The sequence below is a fragment of the Labrus mixtus genome, chromosome 23, assembly GCF_963584025.1.
Source record: "Labrus mixtus chromosome 23, fLabMix1.1, whole genome shotgun sequence".
NCBI lineage: Eukaryota > Metazoa > Chordata > Actinopteri > Labriformes > Labridae > Labrus > Labrus mixtus.
The window spans coordinates 15,810,745-15,825,322 of NC_083634.1; the positions used below are offsets into that span (position 1 = coordinate 15,810,745).

Sequence of the window (14,578 nt, forward strand, 5' to 3'; positions counted from 1 at the left end):
AAATAAAAAATTGAGAAGAAAGATTTCAACATTTGGCTACAAAATAATCAACTCCTCACATGACGTAGAAAATGACTCCATGTGTCCCTTGTTATTATTTATAAAAAGTTTAATTTCACATGAATGTACACTCCTTTCTTCAAATAGTAAATCAATCTTTATGATTTTACAATCTTGTTGTTTCTGATTCAACAAGCAGAAACTAAGATTCTCTTTAAATCTTCTATCAGATGACTTCCAGTGGTCAGGACCAGAAGAAGAGGGGGGGGGGGGGGTCTCTCACAGTTTAATCTTCACTCTCCTCCTGTCATCATGTCTCCTCCACACTCTGATAGAAGTCCTTGTCTCTGCGGTGCTGTTGGACCGGCATGTTCCTCCTGGTGCTCGCCACCTTCTCCGGGTCGATCTCCACCAGCATCATCCCCGGCTTCTCCCCCCCACAGTCCCCCAGCACCTCCCCCCAGGGGTCCACCGCCAGGGCGTGGCCGTACGACGAGCGCCTCTCGTGGTGCCGGCCGACCTGCGCCGCCGCCAAGACGAAGCACTGCGTCTCGATCGCCCGCGCACGCAGTAGCACCTGGGAATGAAAACATCGCATTTAAAAAAAACATGTTTGTGTTTGTTTGGCTTTAAATCCACTTTGTTGTGACATCCCACCTCCCAGTGAGCGGCTCCTGTAGCCACAGTGAAGGCTGATGGGTAAGTCAGAATTTCAGCTCCGGACCTCTGAAGAGCCAGAGATAACTCGGGGAATCTCAGGTCATAGCAGATACCAAGTCCGACCTGTGACAACAGAATAACACCAGACTAAGAATAAAGACAGAATGTTGAACTACAGACGACGAGCTCAAAGTGGACGCAAGAAGAGCCTGAAGATTTGATATCAAAACATTATTTCAAAGAGAAAAAAATTACCTTTTTTTGATCTTTACATTTTAAAAAAACAACTTTTTTTTTATAAAATGACGAGATAGAAAGCTTAATGTTTAAACACTTCCAGATAAAAACTTGGATTTCCTTTTCAAAGCTATGTTTTTCTCTGCAGTACATTCAGTTTAAACCTCAAATATAAAATGCTGTTTATGTTTGGTTCAGTCGTAAACATGTGAAATGTTTGTGAATTACTCCAACGTCTGGCCCCTCTCAGGATAAATATTCAGATTTTGATGTAGCGCAGAGTTTAAATATTTCTCTCAACAGTTGTAGGTTTCACAGATCAAACATATGAAGAATTGAGTGCGAGTGTATTTTCAGGAGTACTTGGTGGGGACACCTTGCCGATGGGAGTTTGGACCGGGGATACAAGCGAAGGTCCCGGGATGGTGAATGCGCTTTCTTTAAGGGATACGCCTTTGTCTGGCAGCTCCACGTCGAACAAATGGGACTTCCTGTAGACTGAAACGATGTCACCTGTGGGTGTCATGACAACATGTCAGCGTACAATGTGTTTGAAAAAAAAAAAAAAAACAATTCTTAAGCTGTTCAAATAGTCTGCTGTGTTTCGGTGCGAGAGAATGTAAACGCAGGTTGTTCGAGGTCGTCGTAACCTTTATCATTTATTACGACATGACTGTTGTAGATTCTTCGATCAGATTCCCAGTCATGTCCTCGTTCGTGAAATCCTCCTAAAGAGAGCCACACTTCCAACTTCCTGGAAGAAGGAGAGGTCAGGTTTAAAGATCAGTCACAGGTAAAGTAGTTTTACCAACAAGACTCGGTTTGCAACATTACAACGGTGGGATCAACGAGCAGACTCCATAGCTTCAAATACTGCAGCAAACAAGCTCATGATCTTGTTCCTTCATGGGTTATTACATCATGAAAATAGCAGTGTATTTTAAACATCTGTTTAGCATCTTTCACATGCAACACATACACCTTAAGGGCTTCAAACAGGAGAACACAGAACAAGAATCAGAACAGAATTTAAAACACTAGATTACATTTTGCAAGACTAAAGAATAACAACAATCAAAACAGTAATGTAAGAAAACACTCAGTTAAAATGAGGTTACAAGTAAATAAATGAGATAAACACCAGGGTCAGACAAGAAAAAGATTCAAACTTTTACTTAAACAAAAGAAAAAGGTACCTGACAAATGAATCTCCTGTGGGGTGAACTGTTTCCTCTTTGTCGACATTTTCTAGGAAAAGAAAGAACAAAGTGTTTACCCACCTGGCCAGCTGAGTGTACTGTGACATCGTGTCTCCCGTCAGGCTCTCACACAGAGACAGCGTCTCCTCTCGACTGGATCCGATGTAGTCGAAGGCCTCGGGTAGGAAAACCACGCTGGCGCCCCGAGCCTTGGCTTCCTCCACCAGCTCTTTGCAGGCAGAGAGGTTGGCCTGTTTGTCCGGGGTGGCTGTCACCTGACAAACCGCAGCCAAGGGGCGAGGCAGAGTGGACATCCTGCAGTGAGAGGACGATGTTGTTATGTCCACAGAACAGACGCTACATGTCAGGTAAGAACATCAGGTCAAACATGGTTTATCATTAACTGTGTCGGTTATTCTGTAACGACTGCAGCATATTGTGCAGCTTTTCTCAGAGATCTGACCTCTGTGGATCTGTACAGACAAGTATTCCCCTTGTCAGAAAAGTAAACAAACCTGCTCTGCAGTTTGATCCGTTGTCTCAGAGACTTTGCAGATGTTCCCACAATGCACCTCACCACGAACATTGGTCCCAGTGACCCCTTACAGCACGCCACCTGCACTGTTTGGTTTGGTCTGTGTTCACTGTACAACAGAGAGGATCAGCCGTGCATTTCTTCTTCTCTGTTCTTTATCAGAGGATGGAAACCAACACTGAGCCACACTATCACCACCTGCTGGAGAAAGACCTGCCACTGCTGGTAACACCTGCCTGTAATGTATGTTGGAATAGAATAGAATAGATGTTTCTTGCCATTTGCACAAGTACAGGACAGTACAGGTACATTGGAATTCCTGTGCGTTTCTCCCTGAGTCAGCTTCTACAAAAAAAAGTTAAAATTATATATAAAATAGAATAGCATTATAAGAAAAGAAGAGTACAAAAGTACAAAAAAAAGTAAAAATAAATAAGTTGTAGTAACAGCTAAGTGATTTAAAATAAACTGTACAGAAGTTATACACTGTATTAAAGCAAAGATATAATACACAAAATGTACAATGAAATGAAAATATAAATATGTTTTCTTGTCTCTAACTTTCTACATTTCTTATTGCACCTGAGGTTATTATGAGGATGAGACAGAAATTTGAATTAATAAAATGTGAAGATAAAAAAAAAAAAAAAAGAGAAATTGAGATATTTAACCAAAGGATTTATTTAAATTAGAGGACTATTTATAGGGATTAGCTGAGATGACCATGTTGAAAATTTCGTTTGAGTGTCTGATTTTAATTTGAACATGTAGAAAATCGTATTAAAAAAACTAGAAAGAAAGAGTTGGGCTATTGTCATATTATATTTAAAGCAGCAAACAGCACACAAAACACCCACAGTGTTTTCGTGTTACGTACAGGCAAATACAGCGTTTAAAAAAAATAAACTAATAACAGATATTGGATTTTTACTTACTTACTTACTATATTTCACGAACTGAGCAGAATTTCCCGACAGGCGCTCACATGAACTACCACTTTACGTAATACCCTCTCGGCTTTACGTCGGTCCGGGGGTCCTTCTCAGCAACACCCTTCCAAGATGGCAGCCAACAGTAGCAGCACGGTTATCAAATCGAGCAACACCGCGGGTGGGAAACAGTCCGGCCCTTCAGCCGAGCAGGTACATTTACCTCCACATCAGGCGGCTGGAGTCTTTACAAACTCCGCCGTCGCTGGTCGACCGTGTCCGTGTATGATAAAGCCTTTAATCTGACTTAAAGCTAACTGAAGCTAACGTTAGCTTCCCCATCGCCATCATCTTCTTTTTGCTTTCTCATCACTTTAAACATCGTGTTTCCTCTAATGTAGCTTCTGTTTAGAAACAATTATTCACTTATTCAAGATAATAATAATAATAAACGTTTTAATGTGAGTTATATGCATTTAAATAAGAAAAAGTCTAAGGTGTGAATGTGGTTTTGCTCAGTTTGAGAAAATGGAAGAATCTATTTTTATCTCTGCAGACTTCAAACTTCTTTAAATAACATGTTTACTTATATTACTTACAATAACATGTTTACTAAGTGTTGAAACCATTCAGGTCTTTCCCTTTAGTACAGGGAGGGTCACACCAAGGGCCACATTCATTTAATTCTCACTGCCAGAGGGGCCAAATTAAAAAACCATTACAGTCAATTATGTCTCAAATTAACTCAGTGATCAAATATTATTATCATGATTTCATGGCAGATTTCATCATGTTTTCTTCATGTTTCCAATTATTATTATTATATTTTTTAAATACTTTATTGCAGGCTGTTTTACTTGATTACAAGTTGTCATATTTCATCACAAATTTTGTTCATCCTGGCACATTTTTATATATATATATATATATATATATTTTTTAAACATACAAAAATACATACAAGAATACAACATGAAATAAAATAAAAATAGATAAAAATCCAAAGAAAAGGTACGAAGAGAGAAAAGATAATTAAATTAAGATTTAGAGAAGAAAAAATAATACTAATAAGAAAAATAGATTAAAAAAAGAATAAAAATAAAATAATAAAAATAGATTTAAAAAAAATAATAATAATAGATAAATAATAAAAATAGATAAATAATAAAATAATAATAAATAAAAAAATAGATAAAAATCCAAAGAAAAGGTACGAAAAGAGAAAAGATAATTAAATTAAGATTTAGAGAAGAAAAATAATACTAATAATAAGTAAAATAGATTAAAAAAAGAATAATAAAAATAAAATAATAAAATAGATTTAAAAAAATAAGTTAATAATAATAATAATAGATAAATAATAAAAATAGATAAATAATAATAAATAAAAAATAGATAAAAATCCAAAGAAAAGGTACGAAGAGAGAAAAGATAATTAAATTAAGATTTAGAGAAGAAAAAATAATATTAATAAGAAATATATATGTATATATATATATATATATATATATATTAATATAAATAATAATAATACATAAGTAAATAGGAGGGGGAGGGGGGGTTGTTCCTTCACTACTCTCTTAATTTAGTATAATAGTGTTTCCAAAAATGTTTCCAATTAATTGATGTGTAAAAAATTAACCTGAGGGCCACGTTGACGGTTGATGGGGGCCGCACGTGGTCCCCGGACCGCCAGTTGCCCCACCCCTGCTTTAGTACAATTAGAACTACTTTAATGTAGTTCTCCCATTCCGTCCATTATTTTGTGTTTTTAATAAAAAAATAGTGTAAGACAGATACCGCAATAAATACATCAGAATGGCTTCAATCTGTTTTGATCAAGGAAGGAGCGTTTGAGTGTTTCTTATCCAGCTCTGTTAAAGGTGCTGAAAATAAAAGTGGTATAAATCTAGAGCAGGGTTGGGCAACTGGCGGCCCCAATCAACCCTCAACGTGGCCCCTCAGGTCAATTTTTACACATCAATTAATTGGAAACATGAAGAAAACATGATGAAATCTGCCATGAAATCATGAAAACCAGAAATATGTCCATGATAATATTTGATCACTGGCATATGTTGAGTTAAATTGGAGACAAAATTGACTGTAATCGTGTTTGTATACTACAATTTGGCCCCTCTGGCAGTGAGAATTAAATTAATATGGCCCTTGCTGTGACCAAAGTTGCCCATCACTGATCTAGAGTATCTATATTGATGTATAATCGTGTTGTTTTTCTATGTTCATTCATTGTGTGACAGGTGGTGGCGACGTTCCAGAAGATGCGTCAGGAGCAGCGCAGTATGGCCTCGAAAGCTGCAGAGATGGAGATGGAGATCAACGAGCACAGGTTGGTGAAAACATGTTCACACCTCCTGAAGAGCTGTTGATTCAGAGTGAAATATATTTCTCCTGCTCACCTGAACAATCTGGTATTGCCATGTTTATAGTCTGTTTTAGCTTTGATGTCAGCTCAGATAAAGTTATGGACTAGAAAACGGAGCAGCTTTGTGAATCCCTTCCCTCATCGTAGAGTCAGTGTTTGTTCTTAACATCATTTTTTTCTTGTTTTTTTTTTTTTCCTCCAGCTTAGTAGTTGACACCCTGAAGGACGTGGACCCTTCAAGGAAATGCTTTCGTCTGGTGGGAGGAGTTTTGGTGGAGAGGACGGTAAAAGAAGTTCTACCAGCCTTGGAAAACAACAAAGAACAGGTAACATAGGCGGAGGGAAAAAAAAGTACAAATATAATGTTGTTTAATGTCACAAGACCCACTGTTACTGCAGATTGTTTTTTATTATTTGTTTAGATTAAAGGTGGATATTTAGATAGTTCATCACTGTCCTGTATAAGCTTCATATGTGTTGCCCTTCATCCACTACAAGCTGGAACTTTATTTGATCATTTATTCATTTTTAACTAATTATAAATTATCAAATTTAAGAATTAAAAATGTAACACTAGTATGATCTCACCCGCTCTCCTCTCCCCCCCCACAGATCACCAAAATAGTCGAGTCCATCAACACGCAGATGCAGTCAAAAGGTCGCGAGCTCACAGAGTACAGGGAACGCTACAACATCCGGTTGGTGGGAGAGGGCGAAGCAGAGGCACAGGACCAGTCTGCGGCGTCGCGGGACAGCGAGGGAGGCGGCTCGAAAAGCGGAGCTGGCGTTTTAGTGTCATAGTTTGTTGTTGTGGAAGGGGCGACCGTTGGGCCTTTTGATTTCTGCAGAACTGAAAATATTGGGAGTCACTGTCGGAGTCTCAAAAATGTTGGTTTAAAATTGGATCCTTTGTTAGTCGACTTTTTGGTATTTAACGCAAACTCCAACAGTAATACTTTGCTTCTGTATGTGAATACTAGTGCATGTCAAATGTAAGGTTGTCTTACATTCGCCTTTCAGTGAGCTCTTTTTTACTTCTGGAATATTGTGGCACACATTAAAGTGTTAAAATCAAATACTTGTTTAAGTCTTACTTACATTTAGACGCGATAGAAGGAATGTAAGATTTCATGCCCGAGTTGCTACTTTGAAATGTCAAAAGTTAATGATTATGGAAAATAAAATAAATGCTCAAAATGCCTGATTTAGTAAACACTCTTTTCATTTTGGGAGATTTCTTGACTGACAAAGTTGATTTCACTTGGCCCCAATGAAGCGTTGCAAAAAGTCACCTTGCCAAGACAGTTCAGGTTCCTTGACGGCATTTTGACAACATGTTTTAATCCTGAACAAAAGATTGAAGTTTTATTATGTCACTATGGATCGAAAAGAATCTGTTAGCTTCAAACCTGCCTTCACGTGTTCGCTGGTTTCTATTCATAATACTGAAGGGAAATCTTTCTGATCTGTGGGACATGCTGAAGCACGACCTAATTCATGTTTGAAGTCTAAACTATGGAAATGCTGTCTGGGACCTGATGTGTGCTGTCCACACTGTTCATGTAGTTGTAAGGACACGTTTTTGTTTCTGATCATGAATTAAAGTTGTCAACAAAAAAAAAAAAAGGTGCATTTTTTGTGTCATAAATCTTAGAAACAAAGACCATTACAATCTCTCACACTGTGACCTGCAGATTCCAAATAATGAAACCAAATCTTATTGAGGTTGTCTGATGTCCATCTTTCCTCCTGTCAGATTTGTCTGCGGGCAGTGTTGAAAGGAAACGTACGACTAAGAAATCACAGCTTTTTGCTTTGTCTCACCACCTCCAGTTTGTAATGATGAGCTATTCTGCCCTTTGGATTGCCAGATGATTTCATTTTCATTTCTTTATTTATTTCGAACTATTAAAAAAATAGATGAAAATGAAAATGAATATAAACAAATGGAAAATAAAAATCTGTATAAAATAAAAAAATAAAAAAGCCAATTTCAATATAATACACATTCGTTCCAAAAGGGATAGGAAGAAGCCTTGGCTTGTCAAGTCCTACCCCCATTCTTCACCATTAACAAATGCAAAATCCAATAAAATAAACGGACAATACAAAAAGAAATACTCCAATCGAGCTATTAAGAAAAACAGAACAAAACAAAAACAAAACAAAGAACAAAATGAACAGGCGCCATTAACATCTGTGAGATTTACATTCTCCTTCCTCATTTCTGTACTTTTCAAAGATATATCTTTAGTACATTTTTTTAAACTGCATTATATTCATACTTTGTTTAATCGTTTCGTCAAGACCGTTCCACAAAACCACCGCACAAATGGAAATACACACTTTTTAAATTGGTCCGAGCATAATGCTGTTTCTAGTTTAGTTTCCCTCTACAGTTATAACCCCCCTCTCTGTCTTTGAACAGTTTTTGTATGTTTACAGGTAGCAGTTTACTTTTTGCTTTATACATTTGTGCAGTCTTAAATTCTACCAGATCCCCAAACTTTAAGGTGTGTAATTTTAAAAACAGTATATTGGTGTGTTCATAATATCCTACATTGTTTACTATACGAATGGCTCTTTTTTGTAGTAGATGATGACATGAATGAAAATCAAGATAGAAAACTGACTTAAATAACCCTATGGCTGTTTTCAAATCTAAATGAAGTGTGAAAAAACAAGACACTATTCCGACTGTTTAATAGTCTTAAAAACACGACTTGTTCAAAGCCAAACTAATTTAAGTCTATTCCTTATAATGAAAAATAGCCTTTCATTTAAAAATCTGCAGCTGTTATTATAGCAGTCAGTTTTCATAAATTGATTAATTGACCCAAGTAATTATTGTACCAGATTTAAAAAAGAAAATGTATGTCGACGAGGATGGGATTCGAACCCACGCGTGCAGAGCACAATGGATTAGCAGTCCATCGCCTTAACCACTCGGCCACCTCGTCCCATGGATTACCTAACCACACCATCTAACTTAATAAAGGCGAACATCAAACAAATATCAAATAGTTATTTTAGTCGCAGCGAACCGCGTTTCCCTCGTGTTATGCGTGGTAGTATCAGTGTCCCTTTACCCACAGCCGTGATCTCTAGCAGCAGGTTAAGCAGATCACATGGCGCCTCTGCTCGGTGCACTACGGTAATGACGTATGCACATGCGCCGCTGTCGCAGGAGCAAATGGTAACAACTGCGCTGTGTTTAGATGGAGATCAAAGAAGCTGGATTTTTCGTGATATCAGCCACAAGAAAAACGGGGGCAGCCCTGATTTAACCAAAAAAAAAAAAAAAAAACATGCAATCAAGATTTGTTTGCATCTGCAGCCTGATAGGCGGTCGTCCTATCATCGCCATTGCTATGTAGCTGATGTAAGCAGAGGCACTTCAAGCAAACAACAACCTGCTCCCGGTGTTTGGTCCTGCTTTGTGTTTGCAGTTTCTCCTGGAATGCATCTCTCCAAGAAATGTTCCGCATTCAAAGTGGTGCTGAGTGCTCTGCTGATCGTGGCGCTCCTGCAGCTCATTTACCTGTCCTTCTTGTCCAGGTTTCACGGTAAGCAGCAGCGGTACCGGTACTCGGAGCTCTTCGGAGGCTCTGGGGGTAAGAAGAATGCGCACGCCGAGAAAAACTCACGCAAAGAGCGTCTGAGGTACTCTCTGTCCACTGGGGGGATCTTTGACAACAGTGGTCAGTACCGGGTCTACAAGAACTTGATTAAAAGTGATTACACCACTGACCAGAAACCAGGGTCGGCGCCCAGCTCCAATGTCCTGGCTCTGGGAACACACACAACCATCAACAACCTGCATCACCTGGAGTCTCTTCTGCAGCGGTGGCAGAACCCTCTCTCTGTGGCGATATTTGCACACGGGCAAGATGTTAAGTTTGCCACAGCTCTGGTCTACGCGCTCAGCTTCTTCTGCCCTCAGATCCAGACCCTGGTGGACTTCCACTTGGTGTGCCTCTCCGGAGAGATGGCCAGCTTCCCCGAGCAGGACCGCGAGCACTTTGCGGGTCTTGAGGACTGTGCTTCTGTGTTCTCCAGGCTGGAGACCTACAGGGACAAACACAAGAACTACGCCATCAGCGGAAACGTCTCCTACCCCAACAACCTCCTGCGAAACGTCGCCAGAGGAGGCATGGAGTCCTCCTTCATGCTGGTCATCGACATCGATATGATGCCGAGCGCCGACCTGCACCAGAACTTCCTGGACATGATCAAGAAGCGTCAGCCGACGAGCGAGGAGGTGTTCGTCCTGCCCGCCTTCGAGATCCGTCACGCCCGGAAATTGCCGGGCACCAAGGAGGAGCTGGTCCAGCTCTATCAGGTGGGAGAGGTCCGGCCGTTCTACGAAGAGCTGTGTCCTCGCTGTCAAGCCCCCACCAACTACTCGCGCTGGGTCAACAGCCACGTCAGAGACACGGGCACCTTGGAAGTGGCCTACACGCTCGCCTGGGTGGACCCCTGGGAGCCTTTCTACATCGGGCCCCGCACCGTGCCGCTCTACGACGAGAACTTCAAGCAATACGGCTTCAACAGAATCAGCCAGGTTTGTTTGATCTGAACATTTGACTGAGAAATATCCCTGTGGTACTCCAGGTCCAAATTGCCACAAATCAACAACAACTAAACTTTTAATATAATCTGATGCACACCAGGTTTGCAGGTTGAATTGGGGATGAAAAACATGTCATAGGCTCCATCAAAACCTGTTCCTTAAAGGCTTTATATGCGATTTTTTGATCCAGTAGATTGAGCACCAGCATGAAACCAAAACAACTTGCGGTGCATTGTTGTGTTAGCATGCTAATGCTAGCCATCTTTATTATGCTCTAGAAATCTGATCTAGAAACACAGTTAATCAGTGAGTACAGTATGTTATTCTTCTTTTCTCTAGTCCCTCAATTAAACAACTTTTATACGCGAGGGGAGGAGTCAGCCGCCGTCCGGGCGATGTAAACAAAGTGAAGATAGGACTCTGAAAACTCTGAAAACATCAGACAGTGGGACTCGGGTGTTACACCCATTGTAGACAGTCATGACTCAGAGTTATTTTCAGAGGATATACTTGATTTCTATTATATTTAAGTGTGAAAAATCACATAAAACCTTTAACAACTGTATAAACACAGAATAGTAATAAAATCCAACATAATCCAACAATTAAAATTGACTCATTTCAATAGCTTCTTCTATTGAAGACCAACAAGTAATACTTTCTAGAGAAACTGATCGAACTGCAAATCTTTTGGACCTTTATCTGAACAAAATAACCGAGTACGTGGGACCTAAATTCAAACATGAAAAGTCATTTAACCTTGCACAAGAAGTACAACCCAGCCTGCAAAAAAACAGTAGTTCAGTGTCTTCTTTGTCTATCTAGAAGAAAGTTATGATAAGGCTTCAAAGAAAACTTGCATTTATCGAGCAGGGGTTCTCTAATATAAGAGTCCATCGACCATCAATTAAAACTAAAAGTTAGGAAATCTCTGCGTCTGCTGCTTTCGTTTTGAGTTCTTGTATGGCCCCCAACTTGACGTCTCAAAGAGTTGCCGTTTTATTCCATGTTGATTTATTTAATTCCTGACCCCGCCTCCTTTCCTGTAGAAATGTCTCGACTCTTTGACCTCCAATCAACCCTCAACCCTTTTCTGACATGTCTGTGCGATGATGAATTCTGTCCATACTCCACCTGTATTCATCACATCTATTACACCTCCACCTGTCTTCCTCTTGTCATATTTCTCCAACACATATCCTCTCTTCCTCCTCCATCCTTCCCTCTCACCTCTTCTGCCCCCCCCCCCCCCCCCGCCTCATCACTTCCCACTTCCATGTGTTCCCCTTTTCTAATCCTGTCTTTCCGTCGTTCCCCCCCCCGCAGGCCTGTGAGCTCCACGTGGCCGGGTACAGGTTCTCGGTGCTGAGCTCGGCCTTCGTGGTGCACCGCGGCTTCAAGATCCAGGGGGAGTTCCACGCCAAGAAGGACGAGGAGAACAAACACAACAGGGTCCTGTTTCGCAGCTTCAAAGAGGGTCTGAAAACCAAATACCCCTCCTCCAACAGACGCTGCTGAGTTGGACTAGGACTCCAAACCAAAGTGGTTTTCAGCTGAAATGATGGACGCAGGTTTTTTTCTGAATTCAGCCCGATTTAGCTCCCAGACAGGCTCTCCCTGTCCAACGTGTCCTACTTTCTCGGTGACTCCTTTTGATGATGGCGCAGTAGTTTAATCTCATCAGACTCTTGGGTTTATTTCAAGACCGTCTGACAAAAAGCAGCAGGAAAACGTTCTCTCGGGGGGATTTGTTACAGCTAGTTGCTTAAAGGAAAGATGATCTAACAAAGCTGGAAAACCGTCTGGCTGCAACTCATGAGACTTCTTTAAATCAAACGCAAATATAAAGTGAAGCTGGCATTTGATCGACTTGTATTCGAAGGCAAATGAGGTAGCTTTCCTATTTTAAAGTTTCTTAAGGTATAAAAATAGACTAAACTGTGACTTTTAGACTGTGTACATATCCACTCAGAGTCATATCTTTAAAAACTTACATCCTAATTTCAATATGTAACATGATGTATAGAGTTCAACATTTCATGACAGCTGATCAAGCATCGCCTAGTTTCCTAAAGTCCAGCTGAAATCGCATTTAGTCATCTCATTAGGTGTTTACAGACCAAACAGTTCTGGGGACTTTTTGAGGAGGAACTATCCACTACAGTAAACACCATGGTACCTACTCTGAAGCAGGAGCTAAAAAAGGTTCCTCTAAACGTGTTCTAGGAACTAAAATAGTTCCTAGCTCCCTGCGTTTAGAAATCAATTAAAAAAAAAGGGGGGGAAGGGGTTCCAACAGTTCCAAGAACTATGAAAAAGTTCCTGTGGTAAGAAAACGCCTTTTGAGCAGAAATATTTAGAAAAATTAAGAGATGTGTTTTTTTTCTGTCTCAAAGGTAGAACTTCAAAGTTAGTGTTTCATGCGATCATGTTTTAGGTTAAGACTTCTGCAAAAGCAAGAGATGAACTACGGACTGTTGTCTGGCTAATGGAAAGACAGGGAGCACAACTATCATGCTGAAGAAAAAAAATATATAAAAAGAGAGAAGCCATTTAATCAAACCTGCCAATTTAAAATCTGGTGAACGCCCGATTTTAGACATTTTTTATATAAATAATAAAGTAAAACAAAAAGGATAACGATCAGGTTGACCATAAACCCTGTTTTGACTTTTTAGTGTGATTTTCAACCAGAACCTCAGTAGGTGGTTTTTCATGTCGTGCTGATCAATTACACGCTTTGACCAGCAGAGGGCAACACACACTTGAGTGTTGAGTGCAGTAAGGAAAGGGGTTACACAACACCAGTGATGTTTTAGCTTTGAAGAGGGGACTAACTGACTCTGAGCCACAACTGTCAGCACGTTTCAAACATTTTCAGCACCTGTATCGGATTGTTCTGGCCTTGAACTGTGTGACGGATCGCTCCGTTATCCGTGCAAACAAAGCACTGAGAACATTTTCAGATGATGTAATTTAATGCCAAATGTGTGCAAGTCTGCTGCACTGTAACACTGAGGATCGGACACAAGTAATCATTGGATTATGTAGTTGCTGCTGTTGGTTTTTAACAGGCCTGTGGAGTAGAAATGTAGCATGTAGGTGGAGACAGAAATAAAAGCGCACAATCAACATAGAGGGGCCGCCTGTGGACTACAGAAGAACCGTTTATCTCAACATGTTTAGAGAACACTACACTTTATTCTTTCACCTACAGGTACATATTGAACGTGCAGTATTAAAACCTTGATGACCACTACTTCCTGTCTGTTTAGTTCAGGTGATTCACACTGCTGCAGGTATGCACACACAGCATCTGTTTTAACTTATTTGAATCGTTTTCTGTCCTCACTTGTTGTTGTGTTTATGGTATATTTATTGCAAATGTTATCTTTTAAATGGAACTTTAAACAAAAATATATGTTTTATTGACCCTGAGCTGGAGAACTGTAGCACAACATTGTGTTGGAACCACTTTAACACCCCTTTAGTCTGCTGTGTTTTGGTGTGATATCACTTTTTCAATATTGTTTTGACAACTTGTGGTGACGTTTTTCTCTCTTCCATCTCCCCCCCCCCCCCCCCGACTTGGAAAAAGTTCACATTTATTTTGTACGCGTTTGTTTTTGACGAGTTCAGACGCCTGATTTGTTTGTTGGGAATTTCTATTAAAAGTACTGGATGACCTTTATGTGACCCACAAGCGGTGACTCATTGTGCTTTTTACAGGAATCGCTCTGCTGCTACAACCGCTGAGCGACATCCTTAGTCATCCCGCAGAAATCCAATTAATTAACTTCACCAGCGGGATTTGTAATGACAAGTGATGTCAAATGAGGTACTGGAAGTATCATTTAAATTGGACGTGAAGAAGCCGAGTGCGGGATAAGCGGAGAGCTACGGCGCTTCGCTTCCAAGAAAAAGAACCCGATGCGGCAGATTTGATTTGTTTTTAGCTTCAGTTGCGTGTGAGGGGTTTGTAGGTTTGTTTGCGCTGTGGGGTTATTCATAGTGAGACAAACAACAAGCAGATCTACATAAGAGTATCGTTCACCAAAC

At 40.1% G+C, this 14,578-nt stretch overlaps 3 protein-coding genes and 1 non-coding gene across 4 annotated transcripts; 2 read left to right on the plus strand and 2 right to left on the minus strand.

The window, feature by feature from the left end:
* Window positions 1–297: 297 nt before the first annotated feature.
* On the minus strand, window positions 298–2,785 carry nit1 (nitrilase 1). Its single transcript, XM_061031893.1, has 6 exons — window positions 2,612–2,785; window positions 2,178–2,411; window positions 1,548–1,651; window positions 1,274–1,410; window positions 658–783; window positions 298–577 (listed from the first exon to the last, which is right to left on the minus strand). The coding sequence occupies exons 1-6, from the start codon at window positions 2,680–2,682 to the stop codon at window positions 311–313; spliced, it is 939 nt and encodes a 312-aa protein (XP_060887876.1). The 5' UTR covers window positions 2,683–2,785; the 3' UTR covers window positions 298–310.
* Window positions 2,786–3,636: 851 nt separating this feature from the next.
* Window positions 3,637–7,147, plus strand: pfdn2 (prefoldin subunit 2). Its single transcript, XM_061031299.1, has 4 exons — window positions 3,637–3,773; window positions 5,822–5,910; window positions 6,149–6,272; window positions 6,559–7,147. Exons 1-4 carry the CDS (start codon window positions 3,693–3,695, stop codon window positions 6,745–6,747), a joined length of 483 nt encoding a protein of 160 aa, XP_060887282.1. The 5' UTR covers window positions 3,637–3,692; the 3' UTR covers window positions 6,748–7,147.
* A 1,677-nt stretch (window positions 7,148–8,824) lies between these two features.
* On the minus strand, window positions 8,825–8,906 carry trnas-gcu (transfer RNA serine (anticodon GCU)). The gene has a single exon. It is a non-coding gene; the product is annotated as a tRNA-Ser (tRNA).
* A 174-nt stretch (window positions 8,907–9,080) lies between these two features.
* Window positions 9,081–14,222, plus strand: b4gat1 (beta-1,4-glucuronyltransferase 1). The gene is made up of 2 exons (XM_061031279.1): window positions 9,081–10,510; window positions 11,846–14,222. Exons 1-2 carry the CDS (start codon window positions 9,104–9,106, stop codon window positions 12,035–12,037), a joined length of 1,599 nt encoding a protein of 532 aa, XP_060887262.1. The 5' UTR covers window positions 9,081–9,103; the 3' UTR covers window positions 12,038–14,222.
* The last annotated feature ends 356 nt before the right edge of the window (window positions 14,223–14,578 follow it).

What these genes read in the sequence shown, in the direction of transcription:
- b4gat1 (XM_061031279.1), top strand. Translation starts at nt 9,104, where the DNA reads ATGACGTATGCACATGCGCCGCTGTCGCAGGAGCAAATGGTAACAACT. An exon ending in GCTTCAACAGAATCAGCCAG is followed by an intron (nt 10,511 to 11,845) that starts GTTTGTTTGATC and finishes CCCCCCCCGCAG; the next exon opens with GCCTGTGAGCTCCACGTGGC.
- nit1 (XM_061031893.1), bottom strand. Translation starts at nt 2,682, where the DNA reads ATGTTCGTGGTGAGGTGCATTGTGGGAACATCTGCAAAGTCTCTGAGA. An exon ending in CGGATCAAACTGCAGAGCAG is followed by an intron (nt 2,412 to 2,611) that starts GTTTGTTTACTT and finishes CTCTCACTGCAG; the next exon opens with GATGTCCACTCTGCCTCGCC. An exon ending in TCCAAACTCCCATCGGCAAG is followed by an intron (nt 784 to 1,273) that starts GTGTCCCCACCA and finishes CTGTTGTCACAG; the next exon opens with GTCGGACTTGGTATCTGCTA.
- pfdn2 (XM_061031299.1), top strand. Translation starts at nt 3,693, where the DNA reads ATGGCAGCCAACAGTAGCAGCACGGTTATCAAATCGAGCAACACCGCG. An exon ending in CCGGCCCTTCAGCCGAGCAG is followed by an intron (nt 3,774 to 5,821) that starts GTACATTTACCT and finishes ATTGTGTGACAG; the next exon opens with GTGGTGGCGACGTTCCAGAA. An exon ending in TGGAAAACAACAAAGAACAG is followed by an intron (nt 6,273 to 6,558) that starts GTAACATAGGCG and finishes CCCCCCCCACAG; the next exon opens with ATCACCAAAATAGTCGAGTC.